Source organism: Zophobas morio, unplaced genomic scaffold (assembly GCF_036711695.1).
Source record: "Zophobas morio isolate AGI-343-1 ecotype UQ-CSIRO unplaced genomic scaffold, CSIRO_AGI_Zmor_V1 ptg000030l, whole genome shotgun sequence".
Lineage (NCBI taxonomy): Eukaryota > Metazoa > Arthropoda > Insecta > Coleoptera > Tenebrionidae > Zophobas > Zophobas morio.
Genome location: NW_026972135.1, coordinates 17,274,463 through 17,297,021, shown reverse-complemented (window position 1 = coordinate 17,297,021; position 22,559 = coordinate 17,274,463). Strand labels below are relative to the sequence as shown.

The following is a 22,559-nucleotide window of genomic DNA, read 5'->3' as shown; positions in this document are numbered from 1 at the left end:
AATTTCGATATTCGAAAACTGTATTAATTTATTTTTTTATAACTACTCTGTATACTAAGATTCAATTTCATTTATACCATAACAAAGCGCATGCTTTAGTTATCTTTCCACAAAATATTGTAACCCAAATTTTAAAAATAATCCTATTAAATGGCGTTTATTTAATAAAATAAAAATCAAAATTAAACAATCTATAGGAAAATAAAGTACAACACTGAAGACCTTGAATAAATATTTTTTCTGGAGACTTCAGACTTCAAAATGGAGTAATTTTTTAAGTGGTGTCATACTTTCGCTATCAAAATTAAATTAAGCTTAATCAAAGTAAGTGATTTTTTAGGATAATTGTTTACTATAATTCTCATAGGTTTAAAATATGTATTATTTGTATTAAAGTACGGTTGTTTTTATACTGCTCTTATGACTTTTTGTACGCTGATAACTTGGAAGAGTATCTACATTTTAAAATTTTTATGTCAAACTCACGGTGTCCTTCCAAGTTGTTAGGACAGTGACCCACAGGTAAGATAGTTACCTAATTTTTATAATTTATAATCTTTAGCTAGGAAAAACTGTATACAAGTCCGAAACATAGGAAATACAGGGGGAAAAGTAGTACAGTTTTTCTGAGGGAGTTTTCCAGCTGACATGAAAAAAACAGCCTATTGCATTTAGTGATACTGTGAGGTTATCAAATATATTTTAAAGAAACTCCGGATTTCCGGAACGGTCTATCTAGTTTAAATTTAGATACAGGAACATTTTTCCGGAAAACCACCTGCTAACCACGCCCCCACAAACGTCAAATCCTACCAACTGTCAAATTTCAGTTTTGACAACTGTCACGTCATGTTTACATAAATATTTATTTTTTTATTAGTGATAATCACGTTCCGCATATCAAGGTAAGTGAGTCTTATCGTAACACCACGAACCAGATTAAGAATGACGTCTATAATCGCAGTATCGGGATACCTTTCATTCTGCTTTCATCGTCTTCCTCGATAAATAAACGTTTCTCGTAAAATCGGAAACCATAACCTTCCTAGCATTACCCCAAACAAAACAAAACTCCCGGAAAAACGTAAAATCAAAAATCTGAAAAAACCTCATTCCAAGTTATTCGATAAAAAATTAATACGAAAAAATCAAATAATTAGGCCACTTTCACTTTTTGCGGTTGGTAGTCGATCTCACGTGTTGTTGCGTCACAGACCGCGCCCATTTCAAATTCGAAGTTTAATCAATTACGAGAGGGTCCGTCCCGGCGCATTCAGCGGTTATCATCACTCGTCATCTGTTTGATGCGACGATAAATTATGAGGTCACCGAATTTACCTAGTGTAATCTTTGACTGTCTGGTAGGAGATGCAACTAATACATTTTACAAGTGGGGTTCAAAGTCGTACTATACAAATGATAAAATGATAACAAACATAAACAAACGGCGGAATTTCTTTTGAATGGGAACTACACAGCTGCATTGAAAGTTTTGAAAAAAATTATCACTGTTTTTTTTTAAAGAGAAAAAAACCTGCTGATAATTTTGATAAAATTAAGAGTGGTGTAATTAAATATTCCCAAATAACATTTTCTTGGAGCACTTTTTCGCATTTTGGTGTTTACTAGTGATAGTGCCAGTGGGATAACAGTTGTGATATTATCGTGTGATACTGGTCTTATTTCGGGTGAACTTTGTGATAACGTGGTGTGCGTTTTTTATATTTTCATTCGTCATGATTGTCACATGTTTTGATTAAGATTTCTATTGATTGTTATTGTGAAAATCTGTAAAAGTGGTTAAATATAACATGATGTTGATTATATGAATTATTTTGTGGATTTCTTACATTCTATTTTTTTAGCTTAACTATATGTAACAAGTAGATACCTCGCTGTTTGGAGACTTCTGAAAGGTCTATAACTGATGTGAAAAATTATATCTATGTTGTTAAACTTTAGAAAGGTTGTTGTTTGTAGTGAAAATAACATAGCTTTAGAACACTGATTTACTAGATAAGCTGTATCGTGCTTATTTATCGCTTCCTTAAATTAAATTAAGACATACTTATGTTTAAGTATAGTTTGTTTTATTTGCTGTTGTAATTTAAGCTTTTTTACAAGATTAGTTATTGTAAAAAATTTTGTACTATAAAATTAAAAAATATCTTCATCTAGATAAGACTGATTTTGGCAGATGACCTCTCTAAGAAAATAAAGGGCGGGTGGGCGGGGCTAGTACTTGCCAAGAAAAGACTGAAATTGCCAAATGGCATAATACACTAGAAGAAAATAAAGGGCGGGTGGGCGGGGCTAGTACTTGCCAAGGTAAGGCTGATTTTTATAAAATAGACCATGACTTCATAAAATGTATTAGGTTCAAAATTTTAAATGAAATCTGTAGATTTTCGGTAAATTATTTTATTGCACTTTTACTTTCTACTTGGGACCGTCCTGTGCTAACTATGTTCTCTTCTGCATGTTCTAATACTTCATAAAAAAAAGATGTCAGCTTTCCTCTATTTCTGATTTACTTTTCACTATTTTTCAGCAATTTTCCATCAGCGTCCTTTTTCCACTTTCTTCCATTTCCTTTCCCTGTTCCTTTAATTTTATTTTCTGACGTCTTTACCACTTTTTTCACTTTCTACCTTTGAGTTTGGGAGTTTTCTTTAATTTTCGTAAGTAGATATTTGCAATTTGGACTTTTTACTTCTGATTCCTTTTTACTTCCTGGGGGTAAGCAAAGGAAATATTGTAATCGAGTCCGTCGGCCGACTCTATACTTTTACGTTTTCTCAACTTTTCATGACCCCTAGAGTGCGAAGAAATAGGTCTCCCGTTTCCGTCTGTCTGTCCGTCTGTCCGTTTGTCTGCCGTCGGGATTTTTATTAGACAGATAATCTCCGAAAATACTGGGTCGATTGTTGTCAAATTTTGTATTTATACTTATTAGGAATATCATGTAGATGGTAAAACGCTAACCAAAATTTGTCTAATCATCTGTTTATTCCCCCCAAAAAATTGATGACGTTAGCTCAAATTTTGCCGAATAAATTCTACCCAAAATGTGCAAAATATGGTGAGTTTTTACTTGTGATTCATCATTGCATTCATGTTTTTTATAAATCAAATTAAGAACGAGTTACCCTATTTCCTCGAAAATGTGAAAATACAAACGTCTTTGTTTAATAACAATTATAATAATGATATTTAGAACATTTTGTCGATTGTAGCTTATTACTTCATAGTTTTGATCCTGTTTTGAGGGGACGAACTCATTCAAATCAAGCTAATTTCATACATAAACACCTTCAAGTTGTTTTTTTTTTATCGAGGATAACCCAAGGATGTACAGTAATTGAGTCCATCGGGCAATTTGGTACTTTCATATTTTCTCGATATTTCATAATCCCTAGACAAGGCCGTAGCTAGGGGGAGGCTAGGGGATGTTGAGCGTCCGCTAGATCTAGACAAGTTATAATTAACCAAATGTGAATTACAACATCGAAAATCAAAATAAAATGTAGTGTTTTATTCAATAAGCGGAGCAATAAAAAAGTCTGGGTCGTCGGCATTGTGATCCGGTTATCACAATTCATAGAAAATATCTTTTAGTTTGGTTTCTGTTTTACTCTCACGTCTACAGGTTGGTAAGTGTTATCGCTATTTGTCTTAAATTACGAGTACCATAAATTATTATTTTCAGTTCAATCTTCAGTCGCACCTCTGTTATTACATACGACAGACGTGATTAAAGTGTTTCGTTATTTTATTGATTATATAAATCACTATTCAAGAATAACAATAATACAATACTTTATTTATTAATATTACAATGCATCTGTCCAAACCCAAACTGATATACAGTATGTCCCCGGATTGAGTTTACAAGAGGAAAAAAAACTGTATTTTCTATTTTACAAAAAAATGGTATAGGAATAACATTTTTTGCTTAATTCAAAACGAATAAATTCAATTAAAACTTCAATATTCCTGGTCTGTACTCTTAAATTAATTTTTTCATATTTCTAAGTTCTTCGTTCCTTTTAGTTTTTTCGATTTTAAGGACACAGCATGATAATATTAAAATTTTAATTGCAGATTTATTCGTTTTGAGTTAAGCAAAACATGTTATTCCTATGTCATTTTTTTGTAAAATGGAAAATACAGTTTATTTTCCTCTTGTGAACTCAATCCGGGGACATACTGTATATGTCCTTCGTATCAAAAATTGTCAGTTTTAAAAACCTTACGTTTAAAATGTTCACAGTTAATTTTAGGTGCCCTGGTGTTTTATTTTCGGATAAGTGTATTATTTTGGCAGCCCATGGATATTTTTTAAATTATTTAAAACAATTGTGGAGGACTTGGTGTTCTATTTTTGGAAAATTCTGACCGGACCTGTTTTTGAATTAATTTTGGGCCCTCGTTTTTTTCTTTGAAAAAATTAAAACAATCTTGAGATTCTAGGTATTCCTGTTTGGAAAGAATTTGAAAATGCTTTGGAGCCTCTAATGTCTTTTCTTATAATAATTTAATTAAATTTCGTAGAGGATACGTCATTTGCTAAAATCAGTATCATCTTAACAGGTACTAGCCCCAGCCGCCCGCCCTCTATTTTCTTAGAGAATATGTCATTTGCCAAAATCAGGCTTAACAGGTACTGGCCCCACCCACCCGCCCTTTCTTTTCTTAGAGGGTATCTCATTGCCAAAATCAGTTTTATCCTAGCAGGTATTCGCCCCGCCCACCCACCCTCTCTTTTCTTAGAAGGTATCTCATTTGCCAAAATCAGTCTTATACTAGCTAGTAACTGCTAAGATAAAAGACTGATTTTGGCTAATGAGATCCCTCTAAGAAAAAAGAGAGCGAGTGGGCGGGGTTAGCACTTCTTAAAATAAGATCGATTTTGGCAAATGACATACCTTCTAAGAAACGAGAGGGTGGGTGGGCGGGGCTGGTATCTCCTAAGACAAGGCTGATTTTGGCAAATGACATTCATTAAGAAAAAAAGAGGGTGGGTGGGCGGGGCTAGTAACTGCTACGATAAAACTGATTTTAGCAGATACTAGCTATCTTGACAGCTACTAGCCCTGCCCACCCACCCACCCACCCTCTCTTTTCTTAGAGGGTATGTCATTTGCCAAAATCAGTCTTATCATAAGCTACTAGCCCCACCCACCCACCCGCCCTCTCTTCCCTAGGAGGGTATGTTATTTGCCAAAATGAGTCTTATCTTGACAGTTACTAGCCCCGCCCACCCTCTCTTTTCTTAGAAAGTATGTCATTGCCAAAATCAGTTTTATCTTAGCAAGTACTGATGACTAACTTTTACAAAAAATGATCAAAATTTGGAAACATTACGAGCTCACTTACATGCACAAGACAGGAATTTTGAACATCTTCTCTAGTGTTTGGTTGGTTATACTTTAATGGTTTTTTCTTTTGTTGGTTTTGTTTTTGTTTATGATTTATAAATGTCTTATTAAATGTTTTTTTTCGTTTATTTATTAAAAAACAACAGCTTGTTTTACTAATAATAATGCACACCGATAAATGACTACTGGTTGTTATGGTTATTGTCCTAAAAAAATAAAAGGTGGATTTCAGTCACCATCGTTATTTTACTAAGCAATCAGAAAGTAAGTCGGAGGTATTCACACATTAGATGCGTGCAGTGTTGCCAATTTTATTTTTATAAAATTACGTTTTTTTCGTAATCTACATCATAAAGATTTTTTTACGACACCCGGTATTACAACACATTTTACAATTTAATTGAATCTGCAAATTCGTTTATCAATGGATTCATATTTCATGACGCCATTACAAAATTTTATTATGAAACATTCACTTGCAACATACGCATAGCATGGTTTTTTACCTGTACTTTAACAATCCATACAAGTTTTTATTTCTATAGGCGTTTATTTGAATTTATTTAATAATAGTGTTAATTTAGATATTTTATGCAGCCTGTTTGCTAAACATACGGCACAAATTCAGGGGGTTATTCCATGGCTTATTTGAATATTTTTTTACTGTTGGATGATTTTCGGAAAGACACTTTGTTTTGAAAATTATGATAGTCTTTCACATTAACTTGTGTTCACTTATTTTATTGTCCTTATTAAAGTGTGTATATTTCAGTATAGTTATTTAGTTAAGTATTGTTGTTAATTTGTAGTTACTTAATTAGTGTGTAGAGCGTATTATTATCCGCATCGTGTTTCCACTGTAAACAACACCCATTACCCCATTATTATAATTATAATCTCGTTTCATCACTCCCCGAAAGCCAGCGGAAACCTTCAAATTCAAAAATGCAACCACCGAACCGACGAAATTTCAACCCCTTTCCGAGGCCATGGATGAAGGACACAGGAGCAGCGGCCGCCAGCGGAGGCAAAGGCTTAAAAGGCGTCGTTGCCGGTAAACCCTCTTCCACCGTAATTAAATTCATATTCGAACTTCATTTATCAAAAAATCATTTTTAAGGGGGTCTAACCGGAGGAATAGAAGTCTGCATCACCTACCCAACTGAATACGTTAAAACTCAGTTGCAACTCGACGAGAAAGGGGATCGAAAGCAATACGACGGCATAATCGACTGTGTGAAAAAAACCGTCAAGAAACACGGATTCTTCGGCCTTTATCGCGGCCTCAGCGTCCTTATTTACGGTTCGGTTCCGAAGGCCGCTGTTCGATTTGGCACTTTCGAAAATCTGAAGAAATTAGCCGTCGATGAGAGAGGCAATTTAGGGCCGTATCAGCGATTTTTCTGTGGTTTAGGCGCGGGTGTGAACGAGGCGATTTTCGCGGTGACGCCTATGGAAACGATCAAAGTGAAATTCATTAACGACAGACGAAGTCCTAATCCACGTTTTAAGGGCTTCATTCATGGCGTAGGGCTTATTATCAAAGAGCAGGGCATCGGGGGTGTCTACAAAGGGGTCGTGCCTACGATAATAAAACAGGGCTCAAATCAAGCCATACGTTTCTTCGTCATGGAAACTTTTAAAGACTGGTATCGTGGTGGAGATCCTAACGCAAATGTTCCTAAACCTGTAGTTGGAGTCTTTGGAGCCATAGCAGGAGCTGCATCGGTGTTCGGAAATACGCCAATCGATGTGGTTAAGACGCGCTTGCAAGGGTTAGAAGCGCATTTGTACAAAGGAACGCTGGATTGTATCGTGAAAGTTTGGAAGAATGAGGGACCTGCTGCGTTTTATAAAGGGACGGTGCCAAGATTGGGACGGGTCTGTATGGATGTAGCGATCACTTTTATGATTTATGATTCGATCATGGATCTTTTTAATATGCTGTGGCGTTGATTTCCAATGGGATATTTTGGAAGAATTTTCTGACAGCGAATTTCACTAGTTGTCGGTAAATTATGAATCTACTGATTTGTATATTCCCAGTCGTGTGTGATTTTTGTTTCTCGATTTTGTTTATTTTGTTATGTTTTATTAAAAATATAAAATGTATAAAATCGATTCATTCTGATTGTGTTTTCTTCAACTCATTAGACATACTATGTTACAAATTGTACAATGGAAAATCTATAAAAAAATGTCATTTACCAGTACTTTCGTTTACATGGCAACAGAGTTGCAAGCATTTTTCAAACAATGTTTGTGCAAAACATTTCTCGTACAACCTGACACAAATTTGGTGTTGCTGACCTTAAAAGATAATATTTTCAAAAAAGGTCAAAAGATTAATAATGCACTGTATTTGATTTTTGATTCATCCTTGTTTTGGTAGCCCTACTTCCAGGTTATGACTCTCCTTCAAATCCCGTCTTCTCCTGTCCTCCATTTTGTATATTTTCTCCGTTTAGCCTCAAAATTTCGAAACTAATTCTAAGGCTCAGTTGTATCATTACTGCAATAACAACTTTATTTCCAAGTAGATAACCTAACATTAACATAACAATCTGCCAATAATCTAAATTTACACCATAAAAAATACTATCTTTGTCTAACACAAAAGCCTAATTAAAAAAAAGAGCAATTACTAAACTTACCTGACTTAAGATATTTACTCTTGCTTAAACATGAATTTAATTTTTAATTATTTCCTGGTCCTGGCATCATCCTATCGTCCATCGCTTCTCTCTCATATGTTGTTAGTTGTGATCGTGACATAATTGATAAGAAGATAAACCATGAGGTCACTCAATGTAATCCTCGCACAACCTTTGATTATCGCAGTGTCTTTCCAAATCCATTTCACCGAAGGTCGTTCAAAAACTTCTACATTCCACAATGCAGCGGAATGGACAAAATTTCAACCCCTTTCCGCGGCCTTGGATGAAGGATACGGGGGCGGCCGCCGCAGCCGGGGGACAAGGTCTAAAGGGCATTATTGCAGGTAAGTCTTGTTTTAATGTAGTTAAGGGAACCCACTCAAAGTAGACGGAAAAAACTATTTTACAAATAAACAACAATTAAAAAAAATACACTTTTGTACTAACAGTTCTTTGGGGGGAAATGCTCCTATGAGGAGAATCTAAGCAGACTTTTTTAAAGTAACGTTTTGTATTTTTCTTGCATGTTTTAGAAATTTAATTGGAAAAAGTATGTCTTTATATTTTGTGCCCCGCAATTTCAAAATTCTCAATAATAAAAAAAATGTTTAATGAGAATTTCGAAACACGCTTCGTGCAGATAAGGAAGAAAATTTGTTTCAAGCCGCATATATTGTCATAATATTTATATACCTAATTATCAAACACATGACTTTCTTGCTACATTATTACATAACAATTTAAATTTTTTTTAAATTTCTTCCTCGATGCCTAATAATTTGCTAAAAGTACGTTTATATAGTTGGAAGGAGTTCGTTATAATTATTATTTTAAATGTATTGCAAAATGCCTTGGGTGCAAGTTACATCGTCTTCATTTGAAATTAGTTCTTAGTTCTTAGTTTTATAGAAGTTCTTCACTAATTTTATAGTTCGTGTTTTTCTAAAGCTTTTATATTAGTGAATAATTAGAAATTGGAAATAATATTAAAGATATTTGTCGATTTTTCTTCTATTTGTACAATAATGGTATCAGTGATAATATTAGAAAAGTTACATTTAAATTCCTCTATTTTCTAATGTTTTTCCGGAAAATTATAAAAATGAGCAAAAAAAAATGGGAGTGTCATGTGAAAAGTAAATAATTTCAGTTGCTATCGCATTGATTCATTGCTTACTCACCTATTTTTACTTCCAGAGTGTAAACTAAGAAAGTATTGTAATATTCGTCCATCGGACCAATGTCTACTTTCATGTTTTCTCGACTTTTCTCTTGAAAAAATAGATTTTGCTTTTCCATCTGTCTGTCGTCTGTGCGACAGATAATCTCCGAAATTACCGGATCGATTGTTGTCAACTTTTATACTTATGATCACTTGACCATCCTTCAATTTCTACTCGGAAATCATTTGTGTTTGTATTTGTAATTTTGGTGATTGTGAAACAATTCTCTAAGTCTAAGCACTATACGTTCCCGCAAAGGCCTTAAGTATCTCCCCGAATTGAAATTCCCATTAATAAAAAAAGACCTTGCACTTGCACTGACGTTTTGTAATTTTCTGTTGCGTCTAAGAGGACATTACGGGCAAAAATTATATTTAGCCTTGTTTTTTTTTAATATATGTAATCTTCTTTTCATTACAAGAAACTTGAAACATGTTAAAAATGGTAAATTTTTGTACAGAAATATGGATTTTGCAATTAAAGCTAAATAAAAATCATCACAACTGCAATAGGGCGAGTGGGCGGGGTTAATATTTAGTCTTTTTTTTTAATATATATAATCTTCTTTTCATAACAAGAAACTAAAAGCATATTCAAAATGGTAAATTTTTGACAAATTAAAATTATTTTCAAAGGTAACTATGTCATCTTTCTTTTTTCTTTATTCTTATTTAAAGTATGTAATTTATTTTGCCATTTCAGCCAGAAAGAAAGTATGATTGTGCTACAATTTTTAACACATTTAATAAATTTAAACAAAAAGTAGGTTCATCAGAAAACAAAATCCTGTTGATAAAATTTTCGTGTTATTGTTGATATTCTGTTCATAATAATTTCGGTAAATTCAACTCTACGTTCAAAATCGTCTTCGTTTAGCTCTTGTAACAAATGGATTTTGTGTGGGTGAATTTTCGTTTTTCGTTATTGTTTGAATTGATTTTCTACTAGCTTTGTGATTCAGCGCTAATTGTTGCATTGAAGTTTTGGGATTTTCTGTTGCGTCTAAGAGTACATTAAAGGCATTTTCATCATTTGTGGCAGTTTCGAACGTTCTTTAACACTTGTCAGAAAATTGTTAAAGATTATTTCTTGTTCTCGACTTTGGAAAACGCTATTTTTAAACAATAGTGTGGATAGAATTGAAGACCTAAAAGTAAGAATTATACTTAGCAAGTACTAGCCCCGCGCACCCACCCTTTATTTTGTTAGAAGAGCAAGTCATCTGCCAAAATCTGTCTTATTTTGGCAAGTACAAGCCCCGCCCACCCACCCTTATTTTTTTAAAGGATATGTCATTTGGCAAAATCAGTCTAAGGAGTGTTCATTTTATTAAACGGACACCTTTAAAGTAACGCCAATTTTCTAATTTTTAAGCTAAATTATTCTAGTTTTTGTATATGAAAGCTTTAAATTATATCTATTAAATGCCATTTTTGTTTTCAAAATAACGTTATTTCTTTTTAAAATGAAGCGAATCGCCATTGGGACAAGAAAATTATTTTTGCAAAAGTGATGCTACGAAAAATTTCCGTTGGGGGAACTGGCTAAAATAACTAAATGTTCAAAATCAGCAGTGTTCCAAATAATCAAAAAGTTTGGGGAGTTTAATACTTTAGAAGATTTGCTCAAATCCAGACCGAGAAAAGGCCCGCTTAACGAAAATATTGAGAAAAACATCATTAAGCTGCTAAAATTAACGAAATGTATGTCTGTGCGGGAAATACCGAAGAAGCAAGGTATTACCGTAGGTACTGTACAAAATATAAAGACTCAGAATAACAGTAGAACGTATTAAAGCAAAAAATCCCAAAAAGAAGCGAAAAGCAGCGCATACAGTTTCAAAAAAAAAACGGTAAGTTATAAACAATTTTGGTCAGGAACAAAAATCGTTGTGTTTTGATGGACAACGAAACGAAGGTTAAAATGGATTGCAATACACTACCCGGCTCCCAGTTTTATAATGCAGTCGTAGGGGAAGATGTCCTCGATGACATGAAAACAAAAAAAATTGAAAAGTTTGGGAAAAAAGTCTTAGTGTGGCAAGCCATTTGTTTCTGTGGGTTAAAAAGTTTTAGTTTTTTTTTTACGATTGGAACAATTGGGGGCGATGATTACAGGAAAGAATGTATAAAAACGCGATTATCGCCTGTTTATCGCAAACATCATAACCCTCCATCGTTTTGGCCAGATTTGGCTTCGGTTCACTATGCTGGTGCCACTCAGGAGCTTCTTAATGCCAATAATGTACAGTTTTTAAAAAAGGAAGATAAACCACCCAACTGTCCTGAGCTTCGTCCACTTGAGCGATAATAGGCAAATATGAAAGCAGTGTTAAGAAAGGATGGCCGAACAACATCATGACTTGGAGAATTTAAAAAAATGTGGCCTCCTGCTACGAAGAAAATCACAAACAAACCTGTGCAAAGAGTGATTCGCGGTATTCGCGCAATAGTTAGAAAATTTGATAGTTTCTGAATATAATTGATTAGAGAATAAGAATAATTGTTTCATATAACATTGTTAAACATGTTTATAAAAAAAAAAATTAAATTAGCCCAAAGTACTCGAATTAGTAGCAATTTTTCAGTGTCCGCTTTATAAAATGAACATTCCTTAATCTTAGCTAGTGCTGACCCCGACCACTCTTCCTTTATTTTCTTAGAGAGTAGGTCATTTGTCAAGATCAGTTTTATTTTGGCAAAAACTAGCTGGCCCACCCGCCCTTAATTTTCATTAGAGGATATCTCATTACCCAAAATCAGTGTTATCTTAGCAAGTACTAGCCCCGCGCACCCACCCTTTATTTTGTTAGAAGAGCAAGTCATCTGCCAAAATCAGTCTTATTTTGGCAAGTACAAGCCCCGCCCACCCACCCTTATTTTTTAAACGATATGTCATTTGGCAAAATCAGTCTAATCTTAGCTAGTGCTAACCCCGACCACTCTTCCTGCCACCCGCCCTTAATTTTTATTAGAGGATATCTCATTACCCAAAATCAGTGTTACCTTAGCAAGTTCTTATATTTTGCCTTTTCTCTTAATATAGCCATCTTTTCACAACAACAAACTTTAGAGAACGGTTAAAATGGTCCATTTTTGCAAGAAAATATGGATTTTGCAATTATAAGGCGGAGCCTAATTGCAAAATCGATATTTCCTTATACAAATTTTCCATTTTAAACATGTTTTAAGTTTCATGTTGTGAAAAGAAGTCTACATATATCAAAACAAAAAAAAAACAATATGTAAGCCCGCCCACCCGCCCTATCTCAATTGTAATGATTTTTTTTATTCGTCGTGAAAAAGGGGTGGAGCTTAAGTGCAAAATATTATTTCTTTACAAGAAATTAAAAACATGTCTTTGAGGATCGTGTTGTTCAAAGAATACTATGTATATTAAGAAAAAAATACAAAATATAAACAACGGCCGCCCACCCACCCTATCTCAATTGTGATGATTTTTTTTATTCTTAGAAACCTAAAACACGTTTAAAAGGGTGAATTTTTGTAAGGAAATATGAATTTTGCAATTAGGCGCCGCCCTTCGGTCTGACAACGAATGAAAAATTGATCACAAGTTTGCTTGGGAATCTTGGGATGGATATGGGTGGGTCTTAATTTTTGGCTTCTTTTTTTCTTAATATACTCGTACATAGTATTCTTTGAACAACACAGTGTAATTAAGAGACACCACAAAAATTCTCGAGTAATGGAAAACTTATGTTTTGTAGCGCTTAAGATTAGAATGATTTTGAAATTTCAAATTTCGCGCGGATGGTACACTTTTCTTTGCGTAGATTTAGTGACTTTTCTATCACTCAATCTCTCACCGTACGCAGTATAGGAATATTGTGTGGGAGATAAAACGCTAACCAAAATTTTTCCACATCAGATTTTATAATTTTTTCCAAATTGTGTTTGTTCGATTGTATTTACGAGCTGAGGAAAGTCCTGTCTAAACCACCTCAGATCAATTTGTCACTAAATGGATTAAATTTGGAATAAAGAAGGGAATTTATCATGCTTTTGTATAAATATACTGAACATGGTTTCGCTGGCGTAGTTGAAGACCATTATTACTACTCGTAAGTTTTAAGTAAAAATCGCCATAAAAATATTTTTCCTTATACAAACTTTGTCACAACCTTTCATCTCATTAGGGGTGGAAAAAATCTGAAATAATGTTTCATTATTTGTGTTGAAGAGTATTAATACCAAGTTCCATGTACAAATTTACAATAGAAATATTTTTTCCATACAATTTGAGCTACCAAAGGGTAAACTTAGGGTTTTTGTTTTAACTTTTAGGTATTTGGATTTCACTTTGTTCATATTTCATGTTCATATCATGTTTATTTCGTTTGTTATTAATTTTTTCCATGTTTACTTCTTTAGCGTACGCTCGAGATAGTAATCAAGTCCATCGGACGAATGACCACTTTTATGTTTTCTCGACGTTTCATGACCCCTACAGTACGAAAAAAGTAGTCTGCCGTTTCCGTCTGTCTGTCTGTCTGCCTGGTGTCTATTCATTTTTGTTCGACACGTAATCCCCGAAACTGCTGGACTGATTGTTGTCAAATCTTGTATGTATACTACAAATATCATGCAGATGGTTAAATGCTAACCAAAATTGGCTACTCATCCCCACAGACAATTTGATGATGTCATTTCAATAATCAGTATTTTAAAATGATTTAAATGTTATACAAAAATATACTCCTTTACTTGTAGTGTAGGAATCCGTTTTCAGTTTTTTCACTAAACATTCAAATATTCGCAAAAAATATGCAAGGTATAATAACGTCATAGTATAGTGTCTCAAATACTACAAGGTTATATGGCCCCACTAAACTTAATAATGGGATGTTATAATTCCTTTTGTGCGGTTGGTTATCGGCCCAAGCCTAGCGTCATAAATCAAGGATTTGTCTCAATATCTTGCCACCCAGTGCAGATCCGGCTTCAGCTATATTCTGTATTTGTAAATTGTATAAAATAACTTAGTCCAACACATGTAGTTTATGATTCCGTGTTGAGTTTTTATCCGAAACGTCCAGATTTTTGGAAAAAAAATCAAAATCATAAAACAACATTTTGCAATTTAATTTTGAATCTGCAAAATCGAATGCTTTGAAATCTTGCAGATGTTTTAAGATTATGATAGGCATGATAAATTTTTAATCAAAATATAATTTACTTATCCGCTCCAAAAAATTAATGACGTCTGCTCAAAATTTTGCCGAATAAATTCTACCCAAAATGTGCAAAATATGATCATGAACCGAAAAAAATGTTTCAGACAAATTGTACGTATTTTTAGTCGTAGAATCCGAATCTGCACTAAAAAGTAGGTTGTTCCTATTTAAGATTTCAAAGTTACCCCCCGCCCCACTTTTAAGGAGTATGACAGGGGGACTAATTTAAACACCCCCACGGAATGCTGAAATTTTCATTCTAAATATTTTTTCGCAGAATGCATATTTTTCAAGATATTTGAAAGTTTCGGGTTAAAAAAATCACCCTGTATAATATGTTTGGCTTCTGTTCGGTACTGACGAATTTTCGTTATAAATTCGAATCGAAGTCTTTTCAGTAGAGCGAGCCTTTGATTTATTCCCTTGTAACAGAAACCTACATTTCTCAGATTTTCGAAATTTTCTTCTTAGTATTTAATCTGACAACCTTTTTTTGCTAATTCTTCCATCGCATTTTTCATTGTTGGAACAATGTTGCGTTTGTAGGATTGGTATATGGTATTCTTAATATCTGCGTCCAAATTTACATCGATTTTTGAAAATTCTGTGTTCGGTCGGCTTCGTTTTTCAAAATTAGGGTTTTGTATAATTTTTTGCACAGTGGTATATGAAACTTGGGTTAATTCACTTGTCACTTTTATCCGAGCGGCACAGTTTTTTTTAAATTAATCCTGAGTAAACATTGAAATCATTTTTTTTGTATCCAAAGATAGATGTTGCCGTTCTCTAAAATGATTTTCCCAAGGCCGAAACATGTTTTAGAAAAAGTACAAACTACTGGAACTAGACACAACAACTGCGAGATTTAAATTCAGAATGAATAACCAACAACTCCCTTAGATAAATATTCTAAAGTCTAATTACTTGCGGCAGTATCTATTAAATTAATCACACATTTAATGAGACGTTCTGCGACGCCTGATTGGCATAGAGTCGGTCACGTGTTAGTTTAATGCCGTATTAAAAATTTAGTCGCAAACACATATTTAATTGAGCTTGTGTAAACCGACTCTAAATATGTAATTTAATATAATTTAATTTAAAGTATAACAATACTGCTATACTACTATACCTTTTTGTAAATCAATATTATAAGGTTTTATTTACTTATTATTATATGTCGAAATGTTCAGAAATGGAAAATACACATTACAAATGAGTCCAAAGGCGAAATGAAATCATAAGTATATAACTAATTCGCTCAGAACGTAGCCAGCCGTTTAAAAATTTAAAACTGATTTGTTTTGTGACGTCACAAGCTACTTCAAAGTTCAAACTCCAACATTTTTAATCTCGCAAATCCGGAAACTTAAAAACGAGTGGGTCCTTTATAATTAAAATCTAAATATTAAACAAAAATGATTGTTAAATGCAATTTGTTCAAGGGGGCATAACTGGAGGCATAGAAATCTGCATCACCTACCCCACTGAGTACGTTAAGACCCAGTTGCAACTCGACGAAAAGGGCACCCGAAAACAGTACGATGGCATAGGCGACTGTGTGAAAAAAACCGTCAAGAGGCACGGTTTCTTCGGCCTTTATCGCGGCCTCAGCGTCCTCCTCTACGGCTCGATTCCAAAAAGTGCCGTCCGATTTGGCACTTTCGAACACCTGAAGAAATTCGCCGTCGACGACAAGGGCAATCTGGGGCCTTACCAACGCCTACTATGCGGTCTAGGTGCTGGTGTGAACGAAGCAATTTTCGCAGTGACGCCTATGGAAACCATCAAAGTGAAATTCATCAATGACAGACGCAGCGCCAATCCCCGTTTTAAGGGTTTCCTGCATGGCGTCGGTCTTATTATTAAAGAGCAAGGCGTCGGAGGCATCTACAAAGGGCTCATGCCTACGATATTAAAACAGGGCTCGAATCAAGCCATACGTTTCTTCGTTATGGAAACGTGTAAAGATTGGTACCGCGGTGGCGACCCTAAAGCTCATGTTCCTACAGCTGCAGTTGGAGCGTTCGGGGCTCTAGCAGGAGCTGCTTCTGTGTTCGGAAATACTCCCATTGATGTGGTCAAGACGAGAATGCAAGGATTAGAAGCACATTTGTACAAAAATATGGTTGATTGTGCTGTCAAAGTATGGAAGAACGAAGGACCTGCCGCGTTTTATAAAGGGACAGTGCCAAGGCTGAGTCGGGTTTGTTTGGATGTTGCCATTACGTTTGTGATCTACGATTCGATCATGGAAATTTTCAACAAAGCATGGCCTTGATTTTGATTTTCGTCGGGATGGGATTTATATTGTGTACAAGTGAAATTTTATAGGATTTTTTAGGTACAAAAAGCATTCCAGGAAGAGCCTGTAAATTATTTTGCTATTTATTTTTGATATTGGTCTGTACATTCCCAATTGTATATGGTTTTTGTTCTAGATTTTATCTCGTTATGTTTTATCATAAATATAAAATGCATTTATTGGTTTATGCTTTCACTCTAACATGAATACTACCAACCTGGTTGAAATTTACCAGCCGGGAGTAGTATTTGCCAATCTTCGGATCCTTCTGGTGTTTCTGTCTTGATCTCTGATTTTCTTTTCCATTTCGGCGTCGGTTAAAGTTTCCAGGAATGGGGCCCACTGGTCGCTTTCGCTGGGTGTTCTGAATGGAACTTCCACGGTAGGTAAAGGGGCTTCACTGTAAGCGTAGGTTCTTTGGTGCCAGGATAGTTGTCCCCGTATTGAGTAAGCAATTGCCGTCACAAACTCGCCACCCAAACCAAGCTCGGAACATAGAGTAAGAGCAAACTCTTCTGGATTGTTTTGCTTCTCAGACATGTCCCACTCCACCTATTTTAATTTTAAAAATATTCAATCTGTTCCCGTCTTCCCACTATGAGGACAAAATAGTGTAACATCGTTTAGACAAAAATAAAAACAATTAAAAGGGGAGCAATGGCAACTGCTACAATGATATTCGATTTGTGATTTCACAGTGATTATTATTTGACTGTCGTAAATGGTAAAACATTCAAGTGTTCTGCAGGGTTAACAAAATGAGCTTGAAAATGTAATTTCGGGCCTGTGTTTCATAGTTCTTTCTACAAAACTTTTGACTAAATAAAATAACTCAGCGAAATAGAAAAAGGAGGTGGGCGGGGCTAAGTTTAGCTTTTTTCTAGAGTCGTATAAGCAAGCAGTTGGCCCGCCCACCCACCCCTCCTTCTTTCTAATGACTACTCTTAATATTGTTAATCATTGACAATTGACAACGTTATTATCTTATAGAAAATAGATAAATTGTTCAACAAAGTATCTAATAAAGTATTACGCTGGTGTCAAAAATCTAGAATCTTTACAATTCTAAGAATCCAAAAGTTCCAGAAGTGTCAAAACAATTATATAATTTCAAACTATAAAAGGGGCGCAAATGGTAAAATATTTGTCCGTCTTGGAAATTTCAAAAATTCTATCAATTAGAAAATACTGAAAACTCTAAAGATTCTACAAATTCCAGATACTTCATAATGCCAAAATTATATAAAGGTTAATATTTTCAGTAATTCCAGAGATTTAACTGCAAAAATCCACTAAAGAATAGTAATTTGAAAAATCCATGGACTCCAAAAATAATAAAAATTTTTAATCTTTCTAAAGAACTTAGGAAATTCAGAACTTATAGAGTCAAAAATTTAGAAATTTTAAAATTCTGAAGTTCCAAGTGTCAAAAATTCTAAGAATTTAAAAATTTCAAAATATGTACTTTTTAAAAATAGAATTTTACCATCTCCAAGAGGGTCGTAAATAGCAAAACTGTAAGTCAATAAACTATAAAATTCAAAAACCCTCAAAGATTCTACCAATTGCAGATACTTTATAATGCCAATAATTACAAAAAAGTTAATATTTTTAGAATTTCCAGAGATTTCAACAATTCCAAGAATTTCGAAAACTTAAAACATTCTAATAATTCAGAAATTATAAAAATTAAAAAATTTAACCCTCCTAGTTGTAATATGTAACTCAAAAAACATAAAAAGTTAAAACAGCACCAATCTATTAAAGAATGACAATTTGAAAACTCCATTGATTGCAAAAATTGCAAAAATGTCCGAAATTTTGTAAAAACTCCTAGAAAACGCAGAACTTCCAAAAATGAAAAAAATTCTAACAACTTACAATTTTCAAAATATTGTTTAATAATAAAAATTCGAAAATTTTAAATGGGCAGCAAAGAGCCCATAACCTGTAACTCCTAAAAATTTCAAAAATGGTTGAAATTTTGAAATAAAAAAATCCAAAAAATTCAGAACGTCTGAAAGTGACTTTGTTTTAAATCTTACATTCTACTGCTTGTCAAAATCGTACTCAATCCCATTTTACAGTAATAAAATAAATCCGTGAAATACAGAAAGAAGTGGATAGGGTGAAGTTTAACTTTTTCTACAGTCTTCGACTACGCAGTAGCCCCGCCCACCCACCCTCTCTTCTTTCTAATGACTACTCTTAATATTGTTAATTATTTTCAAAGTGATTATCTTATAGAATCTTAGATAAATCTGCTAAGCCGTTGGTGAGAGAATAGATAGGAAGTATTAAGCTGGTGTTAAAGTGTCAACAATCTAGAATCTTTACAATTCTAAAAATCCAGACGTTCCAAAAGTGTCAAAATTTGTAACAATTTTGAAATTTCAAACTATAAAAGGGGCGTTAATGGTAAAATATTTGTCAGTCTTTGAAATTTCAAAAATTCTAAAAATTAGAAAATTCTGAAAACTATAAAGATTCTACAAATTCCAGATACTTCATAATGGCAAAATTATATAAAGGTTAATATTTTCAGTAATTTCAGAGATTTAAACAAATAGGAGTACAAAATTGTGATAATTACAAAAGTTATAATAATTCAGACATTATAAAAATTTAATAATTGCAAAAATCCACTAAAGAATGGAAATTTTAAAATTCTAAAGTTCCCAAAGTGTCAAACTTTCTAAGAATTTTAAAATTTCAAATATTCCGAAAATTTACAAAAATCTATCGAATAGGGGAACTTCAGAAACTCCAAACATTGTAAACTATAAGCTTGAAATTTTGAAAATTTCTAGAAATTTTAGAAAACTCAGAACTTCCAAAAGCGTTAAAAAATTTAGAAACTTCAAAATTCCAAAAGTGTCAAAAATTCCAAAAATTAAAAAATTTCGACAATTCCTAAAATTCAATAAACTAAAAAAATTCAAAAAGCTTTAAAGAGTCTATCAATTGCAGATACTTCACAATGCCAATAATTACCAAAAAATTAATATTTTTAGAATTTCCACAGATTTAAACAATTCCAAAAATTTCGAAAATTAAAAAAATTCTAATAATAATTCAGAAATTATAAAAATTACAAAACTGAACCTTCATAGTTCTAATCTGTAACTCAAAAACATAAAAATTTAAAACAGCACCAATCTATTAAAGTATGACAATTTGAAAACTCCATTGATTCCAAAAATTGCAAAAATGTGAAATTTTGAAAAAATTCTTAGAAAATTCAGAACTTCCAAAAATGGAAAAAATTCTAACTTATAACTTCAGAAACTCCAAAAATTGTAAACAATAAGCTTGAAATTTTGAAAATTTCTACAAATTCTAGAAAACTCAGAACTTCCAAGTGTCAAAAATTCTGATAATTTAAAAATTTCAAAATATTAAAAAATAATAGAATTCTACAATCTTTAAGAGGGTCGTAAATAGCGAAATCGTAAGTCTTTGGAAATTAAAAAATTTCGACAACTCTCAATAAACTAGAAAATTCAAAAACCTTTAAAAATTATTATTACATTATAAAAATTAATATTTTTAGCATTTCCAGAGATTTAAACAACTCCAAAAATTTCGAAAACTTAAAAAATTCTAATAATTCAAAAATTATAAAAATTTAAAACAGCACCAATCTATTAAAGAATGACAATTTGAAAACTCCATTGTATCCAAAAATTGCAAAAATGTCTGAAATTTTGTAAAGACTCCTAGAAAATTCAGAACATCCAAAAATGGAAAAAATTTTAACGACTTACAATTTTCAAAATATTTTTTAATAATAGAAATTCGAAAACTTTAAATGGGCAGCAAACAACACATAACCTGTAGCTCCTAAAAATTTCAAAAATGGTTGAAATTTTGAAATGAAAAAAAAATCAGAACGTTTGAAAGTGACTTTGTTTTAAATCCTAGATTCTACAGCTTGTCAAAATCGAATTCAATTCCCATTTTACAGTAAAAAAAATAAATCAGTGAAACGAAGAAAGGAAGTGGGCGGGATTAAGTTTCACTTTTTTCTACAGTCTTTAACCAAGCAGTAGCCCCGCCCACCCACCCTCTCTTCTTTCTAATGACTAATATTAATATTGTTAATGATTTTCAACGTGATTATCTAATGGAATCGTGGACAAATCTGCTAAGCCGTTGGTGAGAAAATAGATAAATTGTTCAACAAGGTATCTTGAAAGTATTAAGCTGGTGTTAAAGTGTCAAAAATCTAGAAACTTTACAATTATAAGAATCCAGAAGTTCTAAAAGTGTTAAAATACAATAAATGAACGAAAAATACTGTAAGAACTTCGCTGAAGCTACTGCAGCGGAGAAATTTTACCAATAAAAAAAAATAGTTGAGGGTATATTTTAAAATTATAAGGTAAAATGAATTAGTCTTGGTATAAAATACTACGAATTTTAAGATTTCCAATTCACCAAACTTAAAAAAAATAGTTATTATTTATTTTCAATATTTTCTAGGACTTCATGTTTACTTGTTTAGATTTTGCTTATTTTCGTTCAGCATTTTTATTCATAATTTGTTTTACAATTTCCATAATTTGAAAACAAGTTTTGAATTTTTATTATCTACATTGTGCCTTAGAGCGTCTAATGCCGCTAGACATGCTGAAAACATACAGTCTCACTACCACATCGAAAAGGGTGTGGATGTTTTTTACGCGTGCGCGTTGCGCACGAAATTACGCTTCCGATTTTGCATTCAGCACGCGGGGCCGCAACTAGACACACTTCACAAACGCTTCTTCTTCATACTGACCTGATCAACCAAAGAAGTGTTGCCAACATGAATATTTAACTTGATAATAACCCTTTGATCAGACCCATCCTCTATAATTCCAGAAGGCTCAGCAGGAAACGCGTCCAACTGCTGTTTGATAGCTTGGGCAATTGCTGGCACAAAAGTTAGAGGGTTCAGATCCAGGTCATCACACAAAACTTCAGCAAATTGTTCTGGGGTGATCAAACTCTCTACAAAACAAAAATTATTTTTTCTCCAGCAAAAACCACCAAGTACCGTTTTTATTCCAGGTGAAAGTGTCTCTCAACTTCTGCCCCTCAATTTCCATATCTAGTCTGATTGGGACCAGCAGTTCACCTTGGCAAGCATTTTGGGCATTAAGGTCTGGATCTGTGTCGTCAAAACACAGTGGAAAAGTGCGCACTTTCTTCGCAGCTACGCGGTTTCTATTAATGGGGGTTGCTTGTGGTACAGCATCTAAATGACTCGAGTTAGGTAAAGATGGTACCCATTGCATTGACTTTTTTGACTTGCTTTCACGCGGCATTGGGGGGTCTGAGGTATGCACGGACACTGCTTTGTACCTGGCAAGACAATAGAAAAACTTAAGAAAAGTCTAGGTGGTTCAGTGTGCTTACTTTTCATCGTTGCCTTCAATGATATCTTCGACTTCTGCAGCCCGAAGTAAAGATACGCTACTGGCCAAAACGTGCTGACTTAACCCTAGTTCGATTAAGCGTTTTCGTTCCTCGTTGGTGATCGAGCGTCTGAACATGCCAGGGTACTTCTTGTAGAGTGACCCCCTGAAGAGGCGTAGATAGTTGCCGACTTCGGATCCCACACAGTAATACTCGCCATTCTCTTCTAGTTGAAATGTTATGGGTTTTTCGCCAAACGTTCGAACTGCCATTGCAATTCGATTCTTTTTTGTCGACTGTTGGATTTTGATCAATCGGCGTCTACGTTTCCAGGTTATGTTTTGTGTTCTGTCACTTGTCATTTCAATCAGTCCTATAAAAAAATAAACGAAA

General features: G+C 33.6%; 3 protein-coding genes across 3 annotated transcripts; 2 read left to right on the top strand and 1 right to left on the bottom strand.

Annotated features, from left to right (window-relative positions):
- The first annotated feature begins 818 nt into the window (after window positions 1-818).
- Window positions 819-16,950, top strand: LOC135138330 (putative tricarboxylate transport protein, mitochondrial). Its single transcript, XM_064068282.1, has 3 exons — window positions 819-905; window positions 8,223-8,382; window positions 15,904-16,950. Exons 2-3 carry the CDS (start codon window positions 8,277-8,279, stop codon window positions 16,737-16,739), a joined length of 942 nt encoding a protein of 313 aa, XP_063924352.1. The 5' UTR covers window positions 819-905; window positions 8,223-8,276; the 3' UTR covers window positions 16,740-16,950.
- LOC135138329 (putative tricarboxylate transport protein, mitochondrial) lies at window positions 833-7,432 on the top strand. Its single transcript, XM_064068281.1, has 3 exons — window positions 833-905; window positions 6,302-6,435; window positions 6,502-7,432. Exons 2-3 carry the CDS (start codon window positions 6,327-6,329, stop codon window positions 7,335-7,337), a joined length of 945 nt encoding a protein of 314 aa, XP_063924351.1. The 5' UTR covers window positions 833-905; window positions 6,302-6,326; the 3' UTR covers window positions 7,338-7,432.
- Window positions 16,831-22,537, bottom strand: LOC135138328 (SWI/SNF-related matrix-associated actin-dependent regulator of chromatin subfamily B member 1). Its single transcript, XM_064068280.1, has 4 exons — window positions 22,167-22,537; window positions 21,805-22,112; window positions 21,547-21,758; window positions 16,831-17,315 (listed from the first exon to the last, which is right to left on the bottom strand). Exons 1-4 carry the CDS (start codon window positions 22,526-22,528, stop codon window positions 16,992-16,994), a joined length of 1,206 nt encoding a protein of 401 aa, XP_063924350.1. The 5' UTR covers window positions 22,529-22,537; the 3' UTR covers window positions 16,831-16,991.
- Window positions 22,538-22,559: the final 22 nt, after the last annotated feature.